General features: G+C 34.8%; 1 protein-coding gene and 1 pseudogene across 1 annotated transcript in view; one reads left to right on the top strand and one right to left on the bottom strand.

Moving 5' to 3' along the window:
* LOC145294260 (chitinase-like protein 3) overlaps nucleotides 1-25,092 on the bottom strand; it is a 123,341-nt gene that overhangs the window by 29,273 nt on the left and 68,976 nt on the right. The window contains exons 4-7 of the mRNA XM_080141359.1: nucleotides 21,809-21,902; nucleotides 15,416-15,540; nucleotides 11,094-11,220; nucleotides 2,552-2,758 (exon numbers count right to left, since the gene is read on the bottom strand). Of these exons, the coding sequence (XP_079997485.1) occupies nucleotides 2,552-2,758; nucleotides 11,094-11,220; nucleotides 15,416-15,540; nucleotides 21,809-21,902 (553 nt within the window). The remainder of the gene's footprint in view (nucleotides 1-2,551; nucleotides 2,759-11,093; nucleotides 11,221-15,415; nucleotides 15,541-21,808; nucleotides 21,903-25,092) is intronic.
* LOC145294285 (5S ribosomal RNA) lies at nucleotides 900-1,018 on the top strand (annotated as a pseudogene).

The following is a 25,092-nucleotide window of genomic DNA, read 5'->3' on the forward strand; positions in this document are numbered from 1 at the left end:
CTCTTCCAGCTGTTTCCAGCCAATAGGCAAGAGCAAAATCCTCACACAGATATTACTTGGTCTCACCCGTTAGTGTCACTATTTACAACATGTACCTGGAGTGGATGAACTTGGAACATCCAGGTGAACAGAAAGTGAAGGAGAGCTATTACCGCAATTTGTTCAACAGATCCTACAACATTAGTTTTCAGCGTCTCAAAACATACACATGTTCAACCTGCGATGGGCTGAACATCGCTATAAGGGCAGCTGAGGGGGTGGTGGCTGTGATGACAGGACGAAGCATGGAAAAGAAGTTCAAAGTCATAAGGAAAAAGCTGCAGAAAGGCAGAGAATAATGAAAGAATACAGAAAGAATGCGGATGACACACCGCGTGTTATCAGCAAATGTTTCCTATACCGAAACTTTCAACGAATGCAGCGTATTATAAGCAAAAGCTTAGGATGTACAACCTGTGTATTCACGATCTAAGAGCAAATAAATCCAGATTCTATGTTTGGCCAGGGAGTCAGCTAATATTGCAAGTTGTCTGAGAAAGTGGATGGTTGACGAGTATGCGAAGTCTGAGTTTGAGAAACTAGTAGTGTTTAGTGATAACCGAGGCGGGGGGGGGGGGAGCAGAATAAAAACATTAACATAATTTTAACCTGCCTCTGTGAAATTCATAGTGCTCGTTTCAAAGAAACAGAACACTTTTATCTTATGCCCGGCTATAGAGCTACATGGCCTGTGATCATTTTTTCGGAAACATTGAAAAAGCTATTCGTGTTCGAGTTGATGTGCACAGTTTCAGCGACTATTGTACTATTATGAGAAATGCCGTGTATTAAGGTAATGATGTTGAAAGTAAAAAGGAAGTTTTCTTGATTTTGATAAGCTTCTATCGCTACATCACTCACTGTACGGCATACTCACGTTGACACACCGGTTCCCGTCAGATCATCGAAGTTAAGCAACGTTGAGCCTGGTCATTACTAAAATGGGTGACCAATTTGGGAATTCCAGGTGCTGTATGTAGGAGGACGTCGACATCTCCCTGCAAAAAGTTGCAAAAACCTAACGTCGTAATCTCCCCTAACGGGGATATACATGCGACTGGGGGCCGTTTGAGAATTTCATACTCCCATGAAACTTCCTCCTTCGGAGGAAGCCGGTTAAATCCTGAATAGGGTTGGTGCTGACTGCACATAGTACATCACCCACTGTAAACCTAGTAAACCTTTTACGTTTAAGAATTGCAGAAAGTTCGTTTTCTGCCTTAATTTCCGAGAAGTTTATCTGTGTACAACGAATTACAGTGACTATCTTGGTAGTGTCAGGTTAATATCTGAGAGGGCTGTTTACGGGCCTTCTATTTAACCTGAGTAATGTGCAACTGGTCCCCAAAATACTCGCAGTCCCTGTTACTAAAACGTGAGAAAACTGAGGATGTACGGAATTTGTTGTTGTACATTTTTGCCCCTTACAAGGAGTACTTTCTCCAGCTTTTTCCTGACCAAGAACATCTTCATGAAGCAAGCCAACGTGACAGTGATCAGGAAGAGGGGCAGCAATTACGGGAACCTGAGGGTGATGACATTGATACTGATGACATCCTCTTCGACTACACCGCATGACGACGTCAGTGTGTATTCTCCCATTTACCTGCTTTTTATTATTTTTATTATTCTGTAAGAGTAAAATTGTTAAGTGTTTTAATAATAGTTTTATTACTATGATAATACTGCTTTTTTGCAACATTAAAAAAGTGTTTGTTTTGGTGATATTCTGGACAACATCAGCTCGTCTTATTACTTTACTGTTGTTCTCCTTTTTGATCGTGAAAATATTTATTATGGCTTTACGTGAAATTACATGCAGTTAACTAGTTTCTGTCAAAATATCAGTTATTCATGTCGTAAAAATAGGTTTGGTATAACACTGAATGTGAGCACAATGTTTACTACCGCGCGGTTCGTTGTTGTCATGGAAAATGAGAAAAACGCTGTTAACGCTTTTGTCTTCTAAAATGCCTTACTTTTCTTACACAAAAGTATGCTAACAAAGAAGCTGATGCTTTAAGCTGCACAATTAAGAAAACCTCACATGAATATCTTTGACGGTTCAGATTCTATAGCATTTTAAAAGTCGCCAACCTTTAATAGCGTTTTTCACTGTTTTCTTGTCTGTGGCGCTTACCGAGTTATGACATTCAGCGCCTCAAATAAAATGTTTATCCATTTTTTAATTAAATGCTTGAAGTATTTCGAGTAGTGGACATTGCCAAGCGATAGCGAACCAGCAAATCCAGCTTGTATACACATACATACATTATTTGCATAAATATTTTATATCTACATGCGTGTGTTTTGTCTTATTAAGACTCATCGGTATGGCTTTATACAAACATTGCTTTGATTTAGCAATATAGCGAGATTTCGTTACGACGAGACCCACCTATCCCATAGAAAGAAACTATTTAGTTGGTAGAATAGTTGATAGCTAAAACGAGATTTGAATGAGAGTTGTGTCATTTTATCGAGATCTCGCCGTGGAACGAGATCTACATACCTCATAAAAAGAAAGTATTCCCGCTTCGTTTGTTTGCGGTCCCGGGCGGCCACCGCGATCGACCGACTGGTTGGACTGGACGGTCGGTGCTCGGATTCCGTTGACAGTTGGATTAGCCAGGGTGAAGCTCATACCATAAGTTGCGATACCAACGATAAGTCTGTCACGGGGCATTCCTTGGTTCAGCCAGAAGTTAATAGACCAAACCTGGAAAGAAATAAAAATCGTGATGAAACAAAGTCTTCAGAATGCATCTAACTCACATAAAAAAAAAATACATCAAACATGATATGTGATACGAAATAATAACTCCTTATTTTATCATCAAGTGTAAATTGATTTGGTAAAACTCTAGTCATGGTATGAATAAAATCTAACAGTTTAAAAATAACAATAAAACAACGCCTATGAGTATTAAGGGTAACGGTAAAAAAAAACCCCAAAAAACAAAACAAAGACAAAACAATTTTGGTAAAATATTATGAATGGTTTTTGCCAGCTGGATGCTTCGAGTTGCTAACACCTTTCCAGAAACGAGAACGCGTCGAATTTGGACATATGCCAGGGAATGAGTGAAAGTTTTACAAAAGAGTGATTACACAAAGTGAAACCTGGGTCTATCACTATGATCCAGAGACCAACTAGTCGCTGAAGTAGAAGCACTTGGACTCACCACATCCAAAGAAAGTAAAGATGCAGCCATCCACTGGCAGGGTTATGCTCACAATATTCTAAGACCAAGACAGAGTTGTGATAACAGATTTCCTGGCAAAGAGTACCGCAGTTACAGGAGCCTCCTATCCTTTACTTTTGAGAGAAATTTATGGTTGTTGATTAAATATATTTTTTATTCCGTGGAATTTCCATGCGTTCTGCTAGTTGCTTAATATTTTACCAAAATTGTTTTGTCTTTGTTTTGTTTTTTGGGTTTTGGTGGTCATAATTGATAGTTTCCACATTACTGTTCTCGGGTTATTTGGCGAAGTTGGCTGACAGATGCCTCATGGGTGACCAGGTTTGGGATACTCTACTGAAAGTTGAAGATTCAATCCTCAAAACAGGCGATATTAAGAATACAATTTATGATTGGCCCTTGGCATAACGGATAAATTACTAGGTACAATTCACTTGTGAGTATTACTTTCCTGGAAGTTGAAAGTTCGAAAACAAAATACGTTTACGACCCCAAAAATTCATACTACAAGGACTCGTAGCTTAGCAGATAGGGTACGTAATTCAGTTGGTTGGTTGTTTTTATTTTACGGCATATCAACCCTTTTCAGGTCATTTAATGTCGAATCCAAAGATTTTGAAGAAAGATTTTTTAATAGAATATATTTGTTATTTTCAAGTCGGTGTCTATTTAGCCCTAACAGGTACTACCACTCCGGGTCAGAGTGGGCCAGAGTGGACCTGGGAGCAATGCCAATTAAAGGGTGGCTCCACACTCCCCAAAGCCCGCAAGCTGGGGCCTCACCACTGGATATAGTTTAAAGTCATATTCAGATCTAAATGACACTTTTCTTGAGGTTGAAGGTTCAATTCTCAATGCGGGCGATACTAAGAATAAAATTACAAATTACTTAACATTTCTACCCGGTTATGGCTGATGGAAAGAGATCACGTGGACTTGGACTAAATAATTTTTTTTTTTAATTTCGTGTAGATTACCAAGTTCGACAGAAAAATCCGAGTTCGACAATATACACCTGAAGAAAATCGGAGGTTACGTCGGTGGAAACGTTGTAAGAATAACACTCAATATCAGAACAGTAGTTCTAATATGATCAATGAATGTTTCACACCCCCATATTTTTATTGTTATCAAAATTAATGAAATCGCCCATTTTTCAATCAAATCGATTGATTGCCTGCACTAGTTGTGGACCTTTCTTGGTGCGCCATGAGAAAGTTTCATATGCCTCCCCGTAGTAACTTAATCCACAATACATTGTAGTCTACGTTGCACTGTAGAGAAACTACTGTTGGTTTTTATAAAATTCTTATATAATGACGTGAATTAAAGTTTAAAATACAAAGTCAAGTATCATGCTCAAATTGCGTTCTAAACAGAAACATTCATTTCGGACGCGCCCCTGTCATATCAAAGAACCTACTGCTAATTTTGTATTCCAGGCCTTACTGCCTTCACGGTGATAATGACTTGAATTTAAGGTTAAAATGAAAAAGTAAAGTACCATGGGGCAATTGTGCTTTAAATAGAAACATTCATTTCGAACGCGCCCCTGTCATATCAAAGAACCAACTGCTAATTTTGTATTCCAGGCCTTACTGCCTTCACGGTGATAATGACTTGAATTTAAGGTTAAAATGAAAAAGTAAAGTACCATGGCGCAATTGTGCTTTAAATAGAAACATTCATTTCGAACGCGCCCCTGTCATATCAAAGAACTTACTGTTGATTTTATATGTTGGGTCTTTCGGCTCGTGTGGTAATTAAACTTCTCCAATGTACTTGCAATGTTCAGCTGTGTAAGCTGTTAACTTTAGTCAAAATCGCTACTTATCGAAGGCATTCTGATACACAACCTAAGAACACTGCCAGGTAAATAAAGTACTTTCTTTTGAAACTTCATAAATATCGGCACAGCTGTTTTCGAGTCCATAAGGAACGAACTCACAAACGGTCATATAGACAAAGTTCTTTTTATATAATAGTAAGAAGATATAGATAGATAGATAGATAGATAGATAGATGGAGATTAAGATAACGCTTAACAATATAGAATGAAACAAATAATTGCAATAAAAACGTATCACCATTATTTCATCGGGTAGAAGCGATGTTTTTTTTTTTTTTTTTTTTTTTAAATGTCCAATTATCGGAAAAATTATGTCAATTGTTTGTTATTGGTAATCGTTCCTTTTTTTTTTTTTCTTTTCCTTTCTTTTAATGAGAAAAATCCACATTTTCTTTGAAATTTGCTTGCTATTGCCAACGCCAATATAATAAATTAATATACACGTTCTTATTGCCCATATAAGCTATATATAATTGTATATGTATTTCCGGAAACGGGAGTAAATGAGCAATAAGCTCTTAGGTTTCAGGATCGCCATGGCGTGTCCAAGAGTCTCATCTTCACTAATACGATTCAGAAAGGTATGAATCTAGCTAACCCCCTCCTAGCTATGAACAGAATAGAAGAACACACGTTTCCAGGGGAGATAAAACTCTCCCCCCCCTCCACACACAAAACAGGATTGTTCATTAGTGTTTGGACGATTAATCAGAATTGGTAACCAGAAAAATAGCAACTTTTTGGGATATCGGGGTCAGTATCGACATCGGAAAAATGTATGCTTATTCTCCAGTGCCAAAAACGATTCCTTTAATTGGTTTGATTTTAACTTAATTTTCCATTCCTTGTATTAATAATAAAATGATAAATATTCGTTGACTTTAATCTACCAATAAAACTGAATTCTATATATCACCTTTTCTGTTTGCGAAAATATATACATATATAACATTGGTGTTTACAGTAACCTGAAAATAAAAAATAAATTTAAAAAAAAAACATAACTAAATATTTAGAAATTAAAAAAGAATAAAAGATCAGTAATTGTATCGGAATCGTAAAAAATATTGGAATCGCCCCATCACGAATTACAAGTTCATACACAAGTTCTTTTTGCGTATATAAGTCACATTGAATTATATACGCATTTCCGGATTACAGGATCGTCACAGCGTGTCTAAGAGTTTTATCTTCAATTAAGAAATATAGGAATCCAATTAAACTTCTCCTAGCTACGAAGAATACCATAACTACAGTCGTTTATTGTGCTTCACTTTTGAGAAAATTAAGACAAGCTGTCAAGTTCAGCAAATATATCCTTCCCATTTAAGACAACGCTCCAGTACACAACGAGCATGTCGCCAGATTAGAAGCACAAGAGTTTTGCAATGAAATTCTTCCCCTAACCCCTACTCCCTTGCGCTTGCACGCTCTTTCACCTCTTCCCAGCCATGAAGTTACTTTTGAAAGAAAAGCGTAGGCTAATTAATGCAACTTTGATTTCCGAAGTCACGTTGTGATTAGAGGATCAACTTCAGGTATGCTACAAAAACTGTGTTTACAGCTGTACTAAACGATAGAAATGTGTAAATCTATGCAAAGAAAGACTAACAAGTGTGCAAACTTCCGGTGTTCTATTGCTTTAAGAAGTGGGCCAGAGGCATTACTTATTGACTGCCCCTTCCTCATAGTAGTTGAATAGAATGGCACATTTTTCTGGGGGGGGGATATTCGAAAAATAAAAGGCAGATTTATAAGTGTCGCACCAATTATTTGCATAATTTGTGGAGACACATAAGTGCTCATAGCGAACACACAGACACAATGCAAAACACAGTTTTGAGACTTATACGATTATCGCCCCTATTGCATGTTTCAGCCGATAGAGGGCGATATCAATTGTCTCTCTTTCTTGATAGTACGTGTGCGCCATCCGCTCTAAGTGTATTTTACACACACAAACCGATGCTGTAATGCAATGAACTATCATGTACATTCCAGCTTCATCGAGGTAAGCATAAGCATTGCAAATCATGAACGAACAAACTCTAAAATCCATAATTACCTTGGTAACAACTGTAAACAAAATATTTAATCTCAGTCTACACCTGATCGGCAAATATCAACGGTGCGCATGTACGCACGCACATATATATCTTATGCATTTTTTACCAAAATATGGTCCTGGATATGACCTTAAACTATATCCAGTGGTGAGGTCCCAGCTTGCGGGCTTTTGGGAGTGTGGAGCCACCCTTTAATTACCATTGCTCCCAGGTCCACTCTGACCCGGAGTGGTAGTACCTGTTAGGGTCCCAACTATGGGTTGAATAGAAACCGACTTAAAAACAACAAATATATTCTATTAAAAAATCTTTCTTCAAAGTCTTTGGATTCGTATTGTATTCTTAGTATCGCCCGCATTGAGAATTGAACCTTCAACCTTAAGAAAAGTGTCATTTAGATATGAATTACGTGGTCCTGTATATGACCTTAAACTATATCCAGTGGTGAGGCCCCAGCTTGCCGGCTTTTGGGAGTGTGGAGCCACCCTTTAATTACCATTGCTCCCAGGTCCACTCTGACCCGGAGTGGTAGTACCTGTTAGGGACCCAACTATGGGTTAAATAGAAACCGACTTAAAAACAACGAATGTATTCTATTAAAAAATCTTTCTTCAAAATCTTTGGATTCGGCATTAAATAACCCGAAAAGGGTTGATATGCCGTAAAACAGAACCAACCAACCATTACCAAAATATATTGCCTGTAAAAAATGTATAACTATTCCTTCTTGTTTTAAATAAAGTCTAAGGTTGTATACAAGTAAACTCGGTATAAATTTTCATTAATTTATGTCGTCGAACGCGCAGCGCATATCGCACCAAATTCCCATAAGCGAATCGTACATTACAGATAAGACATAAAACTAAACATTCAGCTGCACAAGTGAGAGAGAAAATAAACGAAAATAACAAATCTAAACTTACTTTCCATTTTGATTAATATCGAAAAGAAAAGATGTTGTGTTACAATAATAGTGTCTGGTGATTTGGGTGTCAGTGTCAGTACGACACAATCACGATAACACACCGGTTCTCGCTAGATCACCGAAGTTAAGCAACGTCGAGCCTGGTCAGTAATAGATGGGTGACCATTTGGGAAGGCGAGGCATTGTATGTACTGCGAGGTAAAAGTACCAGGTTAGGAAACTATCCTTTTCTCGAGAGTAGATTGGCCTCTCTTAAACCGTGGTAGGCAACCTATCTAGTGATGGCGTCACGATAAAAATACTCTTTATAGCCCTAGCAAACCATCATATTCAGCTACGGACAAGATTTGAATTACACTACAAACTTGTATCTAGTGTCAACCTCGTCTGCAGTCGTGTGTCAGTGTGAGTACCTTTAACTGTAAGAGTGAAAATATTCACTCTTCTTTTGTTTAAGATTAATAAAAAATTGAACATTGATATTGAATGAAATTTAATAAATTAAAATTAAAATTTATTTTGAACAACACGGGCCAATATTTATGTAAATCTTTCAGAAAACAGATTTTTTTCTGTAGCTTCCAGTAAAACTGCTCTTAATTACAAAAATATGGAGAAAATCTGTCCTTTTTTCTGTATTATAAGTTATCTCTTAACTACATTAAAAATAAAGCATTACAGTAAATACAGAGTGTAAGGATAAAATTTTCGCCATAGAAAAGACGATATGATTCCATTTCCGTTTGATGAAAACCGTTTACATCTACTAGTTGGCCAGGTGTGTATAAATCCCAAGAGCGATAGGAGCTTTCTATCATGTCTGAAGTGACACAATATTCAAGGAGCGAGATCAGCGATGCACCGCTGTACAACTAATGCTTTCTACCGATTCAAGTTATGACAACAGGACCATTGCCAGCACCCTCAAAACGAGGGCACAGCTCAATGCATCGGACGACCAACACTTATGTCTTTTGCATGGTTTTAACTGAGGGCCACGTCATGCCACCTCAAATCTTCGAAATCGGCTTGAAAATCAACACCAAAATGTACCTGGATGCGCTAAAGTGTGTGGTGATTCCCTGGTGCAATCGAGTGGCCGCTGGCAGAACCTGGGTGTGACAGCGAGACTCGAAGTCCGCCTACAAGTCCAAAGCTTGGCTTAAGAAAGAGTGCTATGACTTTATATCTTTTTTCACTGTCCCCCCTCCCTCCCTCCCTCCCTCCGACCTGAACCCGCTGGACTACTTAATTTGGTCATACGTCGAGAACATTACCAATATGAACTCCCACAACACTAAAACCAGCCTGATCGCCGCAATCCGCTGAGTATTTGCTCAGCTTCCGCCGGCGCTTGTGGAAAAGGCATGCCCCCAGTTCCGGATTTGTATCGAGGCGGTAATTAAGGCTGAAGGCGGCTACATTAAATAGATGTCAGCTCTGCTAGATAATCAAGTTACCTGAATTGACTTTTTTCAATAAAAGTTTTAAAATAAAGCTGTAGGGTTGTTTTCTTTGGGAGAACAATTTTATCGTTCCACCCTGTACATAGCTAAAATGATTATGTATATTTCCTTTATTTACCTCCCTCCTTCGGTAGGAAGATGTGACACAATGGTCGGCAAGTGGGATTGAAGAGCTAGCGCCTCTTTCACCGAGAAGAACTCTGGCCTGAAAAAATGCTTTGATAACTCCGTCGATAATCATCGATTATGACACGACAAACAATTAGAAGAAGAACCTTTTTCTCAAAGAGAAGGTAAAGCCTGGGAGAATAGACCTCCTAGAACTGCATAAAAACAGACGTTATTCACTTTGGTGCCGAGTAGCGCATTTCTTTTGAAAGTAAATTACAGTCAAACGAATCTGAGGTTAATGCTAAAACTAATAATGAATGGTTAAATTACATTATAGCAGCTCTCAATGAAAATGCTGCCGACCCACAAAATTAGTAGCAAAATCCCACCCTTTCGTTGTAGAAGTTTCTAGATTCTAGAATTCTAGAAAATTGTCTACTTTGATAGCTTCTTTGCTTGGATGGTTTTCCTTTCTCTTTGCCCCGACCGTACCAGCATACAGAAATTTAAATGCAATGTTAACATAAATATCACTGTTCAGTCCGATAACACAGATATAATCCCATAACACACTGTAAATCTAATCCCTATCATAGTAACCCGTTACACGTTTGTGTCAATGTGCCGTGTTTTGAGTGAATAAAAGTAAAAAGTAAAACAAATACAGAGGAAGTTCTTTGCTCTCACACTCAGATCGACTCTCACTCATACGATAACCCATGTCTGATTTTAATGTCTCTCTTAGAACAAGAAATGACAAGTCGCCTTAAGTCATATAACGGTATTTATGCAGAATAAGAACCATGCTATCGTCAGAATTTTGAGGAAACTTAACGTAAAATGCCGAAAGGTACCGAAAGGTACCGAAAGGTAAGAAAACATTCATTTGTTCTAATTGGTTTATTAAAAAAAAAATACTAAATATTTATTTTAATTTGAACAAAAAATATAAAACAATCATATATTTTTTGTTTGTTATCAGTTGTTTGTTATTAAAAAATAGTTATGTATGCATTAAACTTACCTTACAATGAGTATTTTTTTTATGTGAATTTTAATTTTCTTAATTTTTCGATTCATTTTTCATTGGATTATCTTAGTAATAACAAAACATGATATATTATTTCATTGAAAACATTGAGCAGCATTTGTGCGAAAAAACAAAACACACACACACACACACACACACACAAACACACACACACACAAACACACACACATACACACACGAAAATTTCGTTCGGCACCTCCCTAAAAAATTCCAGCGATTACAATGTTTTTATTCTGCACAGATGCCTACATGTATATGTTGATCTATCTCCGCAAGAAACGACAGCATGCACCACTTACTAAACCAAGGAAGAATTCCGTAAGCAATGGATTTTGAACAAAAGATATGCATAGAAAATAAAATTTAAACATATACATTACTTGGTTTAACTGTGCTTGCTCTCCCGGTGGGTCAGATGCGGATCCATAGAGGGGACTATGGTGACCGGTTTGATATTCCCACAGGCCGTGATAATTATAAGTCATAAGCAACATGTAATCAATATGCCTGAAATGAAAATTAAAATACAAAGAATTAATTTTAGATTTCGACTACATTTTAAATATTAAAATGGGATCGTTGCTACATATTAAAGGAGAGTAGAATGTGGATGTTGTGTTTATATTCGGCAGCTAATTTTATCCTTTAGTCCTCACATTCCACGAGCGATGTCTTCCCTTTGTAAAGCTCAATCATGCTCTGCAAGGCCGGGAACGAAAACAACAGAATCCACTTCAAGACGACCAAACCAATCATTGCGAATGAATGAAGATATGAAGATAAACAATCCGAAACCCAAAAAGGGTTGAGATGCCGTAAAACAAAACAAACATTATCAATAAATATTTGAAGACATAAAGAACTTGAAGTATAAAACCTTTTCCAAAATTATTGGATTTGGTATTCAATAACCTGAAGAAATTGATATGCCGCAAGCCAAAATAATCAAACCAAACTAAACTCTCTCCCCCTCTCTCCCATCTTTCTCTCTATATTATATATTCTATACTAGCGGGAGGGGGGCTTTGCCCGGTCGTAAAATACGCTTAAATATGATATTTTAATTTGTCCAGATTTCGTATATATCATTATAGAGTTGAGATTTCAAAATTAAAAGAAAAGTATTTGGGTGCCATCAGCTAGAATCGAAACCGCAGCATTCAAAGCTGGTGACGTTACAACTGTACCAACGTAACACGCATATGAACCGATTAAAAATTAAAATTAAAAACAAACTAAGATTAATGTACAAAATGTATAACGATTTTTTTCAATTTTGACTCATCTTTGACCTTTTAAAACTGTTTTGATCGGCTAAAACCCATAAAATAACGGTCCGTAAAAAATCCAGTCATTTGAGATCCCAAGCATTGCTGACTTTTAGTTTCGGGGGTGGATAGAGTTTGAAAATATAGAGACAGACAGACATATTAGATTATATAATATATATATATATATATATATATATATATATATATATATATATATATATATATATATATATATATATATATATGAGAGGAGTTAACATTTTGATAATTTTGATTTACAAATATTCAATATGAAAATTATGATTTGTAATTATTCCCTCTTGAAATGGAAGAATTGCTGTTTTCTGGGCCAGGATCTATTCCATCTAACAGTTATCATTGACAAGTTTTTAACCTTGAAATACTATTTTTTAGCTCCTTACATTAAGTGGCTTCTTGCCTTGTCTAGAGCACTTTCCATAAAAATATATTAGCTCGTACATATAAACGATTAAGCGAGATATGCTATAGACAGAAATATTAATCGAGTTAAAACATTTGACTCTATATTTAATACATTAGAATCGCGAGAAAAGGAAGTTGCTGATATTTAGGAGTGTATGATGTCTCTCTAATGCAGCGTTCACGCTAGGTTTAACCGGCTTCCTCCAAATGAGAAATGTCTAGAGAATATCAAATTCAGAAGTGGATCCCCATTCACTTGTATGTCGTCGTCGGGGACATGACGACGTTAGGTTTTTGTAGTTCTTGCAGGGAGGTGTCGACGTCTTTCTATATACAGCGCCTATTAGCTCGTACATATAAACAATTAGGCAAGATGTGCCACAGACGGAAATTTAAGGTGTATGACCCTGCATGTAATACGTTACCGTGCCGAGTCATAAGAAATTTCCAGGTTGGTATTTGGAGGCACATTAATTCACAGGGAGAGATTCCCCCCTAGTTTTAGTTAAGACATGTATCTAGGAGAAGTAGCAGGATGTGGGATGGCCATGGAGGAGGAGGAACCTCTAGCAGATCAACGGTTCTATGGTATTGTTACATGAAAGGGCTGTCCCCTTCTCATGTAAGTAAGAAGAAATACTAGATAAGTGAAAATGATACCAGGAAAAGGCTAGAATCGAACCCTGCAGGCAAGTGTTAAAGATAATGGAAATTGGAATCTTAGTATTTCAGTCCATTGTTAATTCTATTAAATAGCTAAAGAAATCTGGATATTAAATATGTCAGTTAAAAGAATGCACAATGCGAGTTAAAAAAATTATTGTTTAAAAATAGGTAAGATATTAAACAATTAGAATTGAGGATTCTTTGTTTGCCAAAAGTCTGTTGGACAGACATATGTAAATCCACGTGAAAATTAGTCAAATTGGGGAACACACTTCTAACGTCATAATCAAAGGAGATTTCTCAATATAGGAATCGAGGGTTCGAGGTTAGAGCGTCAGTGAGAGTCAGTGAGAATCAGGAGAGATCGAGAGGAGAGCCCCTTAGAAGAGGAGGGAGGAAAGTAGACCATGTAGTTATACAAGTTGAATTCCTGACATCACCAATCAGCCGGTTGAATAATAAAGATATCTAATATTTTGTAACTGTCGTCTTCGTGTCGTGTTTCCACCAACGTGAAAGGTAAATGTGTTTATCATCATCTTGTTACGAACTTTGTATAACACCTTCCACGTATTATGTGCCTCCTCCATCAACAATAATGTATCTCCCCTCCCCTGTGCTGTTACTATATTTTTTACACTATAATGAGGTATGATACAGTCGGGAGATTCTATTTATAAACGATGCTGCTAGGAACTGACGAACCGAATTAATTCACATTCTGCTACCAACCAATCAGAAACCAGAATTGCTCCATGAATATTAAACCTTTTCTGTGGCAATTTCGCATATGTTTGCTTTGTGTAAACACGGGAAGAATCTTTTTGGTCAGTGGATTCCAACTCGAGAACTGTCTACTGCGAACCAGTTACTTCCCAGGACTTGTGTAGAACAACTAACCATCGAAAACTGTTCTGAAACTAAACATGGCTTACACTTCTAGATGTGTTATAAGAACTCTTGCATCATATAACCCAGTCCGTATTACTATGTGTTACCAAGAATCATTCCAGGCTGATAAAAATGTCTCTCTCCATACTTATCATCACAGTCGCCATGATGTTCATCGTTCAAGTTCAATATATATATATATATATATATATATATATATATATATATATATATATATATATATATATATATATATATATATATATATATATATATCGAGCCAGAGATGTCTCGTGTCGCGGGGTTCGAATCGTTCGACTGGTAGTAATCGTGACACCCTGCACTGAAGAATCCCGAAAGGATGAAACACTAGTGTCTGTAGGTATTTAATTATTATAGTAAAAAAATAATTATATATATATATATATATATATATGTGTGTGTGTGTGTGTGTGTGTTTGTGTGTGTGTGTATTAGCAGGCCGCCTGGCATTGTCCGGTCGTAAAATACGCTTAAATATGATATTTTGATTAATGACCCTTTCATATTTATTTATCATTATATTATATCGGACTCAATATATAGCAATGATTTAAAAAGTTTTAAAAAAAATGACTCAAATCGAAACAAAAACGTCTAGCTTACGGTTTATTTTTTTCCTTTGACGTTAATGTCTGAGCTACGAAGACATGTTTGCTGCAAGGCTAAAAATTAAAACATCAACCAATAGCTATTACGTCACGCATGCATATTCGTAATGCCGTCGTTCGACCTTCACCCGGCAAATTTCATTTGTTTAATTTACACACTTTTATACCGATTTCTCACGGCTAAAACCCAAATATAAAGTTCCGCATGGGTTCGAATACGATATATATTGAAGTTTCATTTCTGTAGACAAAAAAAAAAAAAAAAAAAAAAAACTGACACAGAAGTTTAGTGGGTAAATTTCTTTAAACAAAAATTCATACGCATGCATAAATATATATAGAAAGAGTTTTGCGTTTACTATAACCTTTTTACGCAAATATTATGCAAGTATAAATCATGTAGAATATCTGCATGAATATAATTACACGTAATAGTTAACTAAAGATGATTATCACATAAGAAAACCAAAAAAAAAACTAAGAGGGAATTAATTAAAATGAATGTTTGAAAGAATATGCAAATTAGATCTTTTGTAGAGGAATGCAATTTCATGACCCATATATAACAAAACTGTATTTTCTTTTTAAATAAACAGATTTTTTTTTAAATATGATTATTAATACACAAAAAGCCCAAATTTATAGGAATACACACACACACACACACACACACACACACACATATATATATATATATATATATAGAGAGAGAGAGAGAGAGATAGAGAGAGAGAGAGAGAGAGAGAGAGAGAGAGAGAGAGTAATAACGTAATAACTTACTTGACAATTTCTGTGGTTTCGTAGGCGCGACCAATGTAATAGGAGCCGGAAGCTGTGGCCAATGTGAGTATCAACTTTTCACGACCGGTTTGCTGAGATTCGCGTTTGAAAGCATCTTGCAAAGTCTGCAAAAGAAGGGGAAAGAAATAAAATCGATGGAGAAAAAAGGGAAAATCGATAGATTCGGAGGAAACACACCAAAAGAGGAATATCTAGGAGTGAAAGTTAGAATGAAAGATAAATCTTAGAGAGAAGAAAAGAAGATTATTCTCACCTTTTTTTTTTTTCGGAAACTAATTGGCCGATCTGATGGAAATTTTGTATGGGCCGTTTTATGATAAGGTGCAGCGAATTAAGCATTGCGATATATGTTAGATGCGTAGTAATTATTTGTTACTATTAGTATGCAAAAATTGAGCACAAATTTCATTATACTCAACCACTAAATTCGTATCAAGCCGTCAGCGGACTATTTTTTTTCTGGTTTTAACGAGGTAAAATTTCTAGTATATATATGTAAGCCCCCCTCTTTTGGTAGAGCACTGTCGTAAATAATCTCACCTGCTACTTAATTGGCTGAAAAAAAATGCGAGGATCGCTGTTTGTTTGTAAATAAGCGGTGTGAGCACTATAAAAGTGCTGAGCGAATGTTTGTTTAAAATAAACATTTGGTGAGGTTATTTGCGGGCACTGCTCCCGGGGGTTGATCGATATAGCTACTGATAATCAACACGATGGTTCTAGGTTCAATCCTCGGCTTGTGAGATATGCTAGTTTAGCAGTACTGATGAGTTGTGATACTACGAAACAGGACTGTATGTCGATGACTACAAATATAAATATTGTGGGGACTCACCCATACACACTATAAGAATTTTTTCAAACAATATAAATATACCGAGAATTACAACTGGTTAATATTCGTAGTTTATATGGGTTAGTTATCGCATCCGATTATTTTACTCAATATTTCAATATTTAAGCTGTTTTTTTATTATTAAGGTAGTCTGTTGTATAGTCTCAGGAAACATGAGTTGGAACAATTACATTGAGAGTATTGCCAGGACCGCTGCGAAGAATGTGGGTTCTCTCTACCATGCTAGAAAGCTATTAACGCCTGAAATTATCCTGTACCTCTCTAAGACCACCATTCGCCCATGTATGGAGTATTGTTGTCATATTTGGGCTGGTGCATCTGCTACTAGTCTCTCACTCCTAGAAAAGTTTCAAAAGAGAGTCACCAATCTGATAGGTCCTGAACTGTCATCTAAGCTTCAGCCTCTGTCCTATCGACGAAATGTTGCATCCCTCTGCCTGTTCTACAAGTACTTTAATGGTGAATGCTATGACGAACTGCAAGCACTTGTAACCCCTCGATGTAAATACCCCCGACAACCCTGACAAGCAGCTAAATTCCACCCCTTCACAGTAGAGATCCCTAGATGTAAGAGAGCCTTCTACTCCAGTAGTTTCTTCCCCGGAACCGCTAGATTTTGGATTCCCTTCCGGGTCCCTGCTTCCCCAACTCTATTAACATGCAGAAGTTCAAGTGTAACGTGAACCGACATCTTGCTGCCCATTTCCCTGTATAGTACCCTTTTAGCTTATGTCCCTGATAGTAGCCCCTGGATAAAAGTGGCAATGTGCCTTGCTTGGGGTAAAAATGTAAAAAAAAAAAAAAATTAAGAAAACCTTCCCTGTGATTCCAATTTCTTCTAGTCTTTTGTCCAGGTTTTTCGGGGCTGTTCCTAGTGCTCTTACAATTACTGGATCACACTAACCTAAAGAAATCTGAGATTTAATCGGTTGAAACGTATAAACAAAATCAACACGTACACAGAACCAACATATACAAAAACAACACGTACATAAAACAATATATACACAAAACCAACGCATACAAAGGACCAACATATACACAAACCAACATATACTCAAAACCAACACATAAAAAAGACCAACATGTACACAAATTAACATATACACTAAACCAACATATACACAAACCAGCACATACAGAAAATCTACACATACGCAAAAACCAAGATATACACAAACCAACATATACACAAAACCAATACATACACAAAAACTAACACATACATAAAGCCAACATATACACATACTAGCATATACACAAAATCAAGACATACACAAAAACCAAGATATACACAAACCAACATATACACAAAATCAACACATGCACAAAAAACCAACATTTACACAAACAAACATGTACACAAAACAACATATACACAAAACCAGCATATACACAAAATCAACACATACACAAAACCAGCATATACACAAAACTAGCATATATACAAAACCAACATGTACACAACACCAGCATATACACAAATCAACTATACAGAAAACTAACATATACACAAACCAACACATACACAGAACTAATTCGTACAAAAACCTATACATACGCAAAATTCGTACAAAAAGAACATATACAAAAAACCTATATATACACAAAATTAAAACATAAATAAACTAAACTCTTACACAAAACCAATACATACCAATACATACACAAATATAACTAAATATTTTCGCTGAGCGTCAGTTCAATCAAATGTTTAAGTCTCGCAATTTTCACATCCACGTAATCTGACAACAAATACGTTTATCTAAGAGATATGTCCTTCTTGTTTCCTACATCCTTTCTCTAGCCGCTGGTCTCCTCAAATGCCTTCTTTCTTCTTTTAATATTTATATTTCGTTTTATTTCATTTTTTATTTCTAACCGTAGTAGTCGACAGGTTTGTATTGAATATTTGTTTTCCAGAAGATAGTCATTTCGTGCTAAAATGCAAATGTTATTATTTAAAACGGATTTTTTTCCTTGCTATTATTTTTTTTAATTATCTTTATTTATTTTTGCGACTATCGTTACAAAGCGTCATTTTTTATCATTGATGCAAACTTACTTCCGGCATATTGCCATCTACATCAATAGTTCTCAACCTTTGGCCATGTGGCTCAAATTTCCAAAGGAGGAGCCACGGACGACGATAGGTAAATTATTAACGTGATTATTCATATTATATTATTTGCTTTTGAAATCTTTGCATTTGCGGTACACAGACATATCAAATGTAACTAGAAACTCAATAAAATATAACTAATACATGTTTCAAGTTTAAAGATGTGATGTTTTGTATTAACCGATATTTCATGATTCGATGTCATAATATATTATGTATTAGTGTGACAGAGTGGTTGAGCTTTTCTTAAACAAAAGATCAACTTACTTTGTATATATATATATATATATATATATATATATATATATATATATATATATATATATATATATACATAAAGGATAGAGAAATTTGCGCAAGAAATATTAAGCAGGAGAGCTCAATGCGTAGCAGAGTAAATATAATATAGAAGTAGAAACCTATGGCATATATATATATATATATATATATATATATATACATAAAGGATAGAGAAATTTGCGCAAGAAATATTAAGCAGGAGAGCTCAATGCGTAGCAGAGTAAATATAATAAGTAAAAGAATAAAAACAACCAGAAATCTAGCTCGATCTCATTATAAATTTATTTAAAATCAAAAGAGCCTTGTCAAATTAGGAGACTAGTCAAGGTTTAACGTCCAACTGATAGTAATGTGAAACTGCGACTAGCCTCCCTATTTCGGGTTTAAATAAATTTCGTAACCGGGTTCGAATCTCCCGACCGACTTCCTGCACTGATGATTCCCAAGAGCATAAAACACTAGTGTGTATAGGTATTAAAGTAATAATTTTATATATATATATATATATATATATATATATATATATATATGTATATATATATATATATATATATAAACAAACAAATATATATATATATATATATATATATATATAAATATATATATTTGTTTTTTTTTCTTTATTTTTCTTATTTCAGGTTTTAAGGACTTAAAGAGTACTTTTCAGCCATTCCAGATGTGACATTATCGATCCTTTTGATTCACATGAATGTTGTTTTTGGAGGCAAAAGCTTGCGTAGATGACTTTTGAGACCAGCAAGAGAAGTAGAAACCTATGGCATACTCGCATGTAAGGAAGATGCGTCCAATTTTAAAAGAAAGAGAGAGAGTAAGAGAGAAAGAGAGAGAGAGAGAGAGAGAAGGAACTACAAAAAGAAAGAAAGAGAAAGAGAGAGAGAGAGAAGGAACTACAAAAAGAAAGAAAGAGAGAGAGAGAGAGAGTAAATAATGAACGCGCAGAACCAATAAAAATTATGAAAAATGTTTTTTTTTGCGACCGGGCAATGCTAATGAATACTTTTTTTTTTATTGATATCAAAAAGAAACAGATTATTGTTTGCTGAGAAGAAAGGACAGAGGCTGTCGAAGAACCCGAGATTTTGTTGTAAATTGCCATTTCTTGATGCAATCACCTTTAAATTAGTTCTATTGGCATAATGCTATAATGTGAAAATGCCACAATTCAATTAATCCCACATATCCTTCGAACATGCTTGCAACGCTGTCTTCTTTTGTTTTTAATAATATATTTAATATATTTTTATTTTTATATTGAAAATATTTTTTCTTCTATCTTTGCTGTAATCGATGCATTTTTATTTACAGTCGATGTCAATCTTCTGCAACAAATACGAAATACTGACTTTAGATCAAGCAAACACAACGTGGTACCCCAAAAGCCGATCAACTAAGATAGATCAACTTCGCCAGGAGAGCTAAAACTATCGGGCAACTTTGACGCCCCAGGAATCACGTCAAACTCGGAGATGTCACATCGACCTATACAGAGAAATGAGATAACCCACCGGTGTGATCGACAAGATCAGAATAATTCTGTCATATCTAACAATGCTTGCCTAAATAAAAAAATACCGCCCCAATAAAATGCATTATACCCCCCCCTTTTAGAGGCTTGAGTGAAATAACACACTACCGTTTTCGTGCAATGCAATGCTCTTTGTGTTAACAAATGGAATTTAAGGCGTTTAGATATGGTTGATATTTGTCGTCTGGACGTTTGAGCTTCGATCCTGGCTTGAGGAGTCGCTAATCTAACTACCATGAAGAGCTGCGAAATAGTCTGTCTGTGAATAAAATGTATAGCTCTTTTGTTAAAACTGCAAAAGTATTTATCTCAGCTAGCAGGGACGCCCGGCGTAGCCCGGTCGTAAAGTACGCTTAAACATTAAACTCAGATTTCGTATCTATTATTATAGAGTTAATGTTTGGAGTATTCTTGCCGCATCTAGACTGGCGCATCTACCACTAGTCTCTCTCTTTTAGAAAGGTAAAAAAAACCCTCAAATCTAATAGGTCACTATCCTCCCTACTCCGCCCTTGTCTCATCACCGAAATGTTGTACCCCTGTGTCTTTTACAAGTATTTTAGTGGAATGTGCTCTGATAAACTTATTGCACTTGTACCCCCTTGACGTACATATCCCCGACAAACCACACCCCTTCACCGTTGTTGCTATTGAATGATTTAAGGTATTTTACTCTAATAGTTTCTTGGACTTTGGAATTGTCTTCCTGTTTTGTGTTTCCTTGACCGTACTAATATGCATAAGTTTAAATATAACGCGAGCAGACATCTCACGGCTGAACTACTCACATAATCCCCTGTAGACATGATCTCAACTAGTAGCTTTTCACGTCCATATGGCAATATGTTTAATTTGGAGCGAAAAAGAGTAATAAACAAAGAAGTATTTTATGGTATGTCATAAGTTGGGCTATGACAACAGCATATTCTTTTCATTAGTTTGACTCTCCAATGTACCTATTTACTATGCCTCCCCACGGGACAGAGTTAGACACCAGGGTCGTTTTTTAACGTGGAGAAAAGGTACAAAAATAAAAATTGTCTCAGTCGTAAAGGATTTCTCCTCCACCGAAAGAGAACAAGAAATAGAAGTGCAGCAATCATCTGAAGAACAGATACTACACTTTGATCTTGTCCCGAAACTCTCCAATGTATATCCGACACCACATCACTCCGAGAACCACATCACTCTATATAAAAGAATTTATGATATCAACGGATACACACTCGAGAGTCAAAATAATGAAAAGAATAGGGCTATGACAACAGTCCTTGTTTGGATTTTCAGGTATATATCCATTGATATCTTATATGTTTTTTTTTATGTAGAGTGATGTGGTTCTCTGTTGATTAATTGTGTCTAGCTGTGTCGGATATATACTCGAGAGTCAAAACAACGAAAAGAATATGCTGTTGTCATAACGCATAATATCATTCGTATAATTTTATGTTTCTGGATTTTTTAGATGAAGCTTGATCACTCGTATGAGTGTGATTCTTCGAACTTTTGTTCTTATCTTGGATCAAGAATTTTGCAGCATAGACTCACCTTCATCATTGTTGTAAAATCATGCTTGTGTCTGGGAGGACTCCCTCTCACGGCTGGAAATTCCCAATCCATATCGAGACCATCAAACCCATGTCTAGAACAGAAAAAAATACATGCTGAAACATTCATCGATTTAGGGATTGCGTTATGTTTGAAAAACGTCAGTTTTAATTTTTCTCATGAACTTTAATTTTTAATTACCCCCAAGTAACTCCAAATTTCTACCCATCACTCTCGCCCTCTCCCACTCTATATTGCCTAACCTTCTGCTCTTATTATAAACGACATAGGGAAGTAACAGTGGCGAAGTGTATACCGACAAGAACTGATAATCTGGAAATTCTAGTTCGAATCCGGTCGGTTCCATTGCATAAGTTTTAGTATGCATGCAAGCACTTGATTCTAAAAAGAGAAATTCCACATTAAAAACGATCTTGTACCTAACTTCGACCACCTGGAGAGATAAACAATGCAAGTAATATATATCTTAAAAAAAACAAAAACAATCGATACACTAGGAACATTCCAATGTAACTAGCCCCGACAAACCCGACAAGCTACTAAGTCTCATCCCTTTACAGTAGAGATCCCTAGGTGCAAGAAAGCCTTTTACTCCAATAGTTTCTTCCCCAGAACTGCGGGTCTTTGGAACTCCCTTCTGGGATTCTGCTTTCCCAACTGCACTGATATGCAGAAGTTCAAGTGTAATGTTAACAAACATCTTTTTACCCATCTCCCTTCATAATGACCTCGCTAATTAAGTCCCTGATAGTAGCCCCCTGATTCAAAGTGGCACTGTGCCTTGTTTGGGGTGAAAATTGAATTATTTTTTTTTTTTAAATTCAATAAGTTTTCAGAGTTTTTTTTTTTTTTTCGTATGGGCTCTTTTAGTGATAGTACATATATGAAACTCTAGTCCCGATCGAAGTAATCTCCTGGCTTGGACTATTGAGAGGGTCAGAAACTGTGTTTATGCACATGACAACGTCTTTCTTTCTGATCTTCTCAGAACATCTTTGGGACAAACCTTTTCATAAATCTTCCGTATCTTCAGTTCTTCGCGATTAATTGTGTCACACTGACATTAAATTGTGCAATTATTTTCTCATAGACACACGACGGACCTTATCCATGAAATTCTTTATTTGGTCAATCACCTCTGGTGTTCTGACTTTCTTACTCGTCCCACACTTCTTATCATATCTCACAGACTCTCTGCCTACTTGAATCTCTTATGCCACTCAAAAACTGATGCTCGGCTCATGCAAGATGGCCCAAAAGCAGTCTGAAGCATTCCATACGTTTCTGTGGCATTTTTTTTTCAAGTTTAAAACAGAATTTCATTGCATATCGTTCTTCTACATTGTCTTTATGTCCAGATTGCATTTTTGAAATTCACCAGCTGTGACAATCAAGCTTTAGTAGAGCGTATTCGAATTCCTGCTGTAGCTGTTCATTTGAACCTGAAATGATAAAAATTGGACAGTCATCTCTTAAGATGTATACTGGATTTTCAAGAGTTTAAAACAGTTTTAAATGCTTATACAAAAAGTCTGGAAACTTATTGAAGGTACATCGTAAAGCACGCATATTTTTAATATACTTTCCTTTTTTCTTTAAATAAATACGAAAACGTAAACAATGCAGAATACTTTTAATCTTTACTTATATATAAAAAGTACTTTGTTTGTATGTGTCTATACGAGTTTGTTCTCTATGGACTCGGAAACGGATGGACCTTTTTTTTCTTTTTAAATTTCACACAAAATGTACCTTATATGTTACTGGCAGTGTTCTTAGCTAGGTTTTGTATCGGAATGCCCCCGATAGTTATCAAAAATCGATAATCGAAAAAATTTGATTAAAGAAAGAACAGTTCGATATTGATCAAACTTAACACTTTAATAAAGACTAACATCACAAATGCATTTTAGAAGTTTGATCACCGCATAAGTAGAAGGGCGCAGCGTATAAAATCAAAAGTTGGTTCATTGATGAGGCAGGAGCGCGTTCGAAAGGAATGTTTCTGTTCAGAGCACAATTGAACCCGTGATAGTTTACTTCTGCATACTAAAATTTAATTCTAGCCATTGTATAAAAATAATTTCATAAAATCAATCGCAGGTTCTCTACAGTGCAATGTGGACCACAATGTATTGTGGACTAAGCCACTGTGGGGAGACACGTGAAGCTACCTTCCGGTACACCGTATTAGGTCCCCGCCTATACAAATATTGGAAGTGTAGAGCATTTGTTGATCCTCATTTAATCTCGTAACATTTATTTATTTGTTTATTTATTGTATTTATCTATTTATTTATTTGTTTATTTATTTATTTGTTTATTTATTTATTGTTTATTTATTGTATTTATTTATTTATTTATTTATTTGTTTATTTATTTATTGTATTTATTTATTGTATTTATTTATTTATTTATTTGTTTATTTATTTATTTATTTATTTGTTTATTTATTTATTGTATTTATTTATTGTATTTATTTATTTATTTATTTGTTTATTTATTTGTTTATTTATTTATTTATTTGTTTATTTATTTATTTATTGTATTTATTTATTTATTTATTGTATTTATTTATTGTATTTATTTATTGTATTTATTTGTTTATTTATTTATTTATTTATTGTATTTATTTATTTATTTATTGTATTTATTTATTGTATTTATTTATTTATTTATTGTATTTATTTGTTTATTTATTTATTTATTTGTTTATTTATTTATTGTATTTATTTATTGTATTTATTTATTTATTTGTTTATTTATTTATTGTATTTATTTGTTTATTTATTTATTTATTTATTTATTGTATTTATTTATTGTATTTATTTGTTTATTTATTTATTTATTTGTTTATTTATTTATTTATTTGTTTATTTATTTATTGTATTTATTTATTTATTTGTTTATTTATTTATTTATTTATTTGTTTATTTATTTATTGTATTTATTTATTGTATTTATTTATTTATTTATTTGTTTATTTATTTATTTATTGTATTTATTTATTGTATTTATTTGTTTATTTATTTATTGTATTTATTTATTTAATGTATTTATTTATTTATTTATTTGTTTATTTATTTATTTATTTATTTTTTTGTTTATTTATTTATTTATTTATTTGTTTATTTATTTATTTATTTGTTTATTTATTTATTTATTTATTTATTTATTTATTTGTTTATTTATTTATTTATTTGTTTATTTATTTGTTTATTTGTTTATTTATTCATTGTATTTATTTATTTATTGTATTTATT

This window comes from Euprymna scolopes, chromosome 15, assembly GCF_053919585.1.
Source record: "Euprymna scolopes isolate OS-2025 chromosome 15, ASM5391958v1, whole genome shotgun sequence".
In the NCBI taxonomy this organism is placed as follows: Eukaryota; Metazoa; Mollusca; class Cephalopoda; order Sepiida; family Sepiolidae; genus Euprymna; species Euprymna scolopes.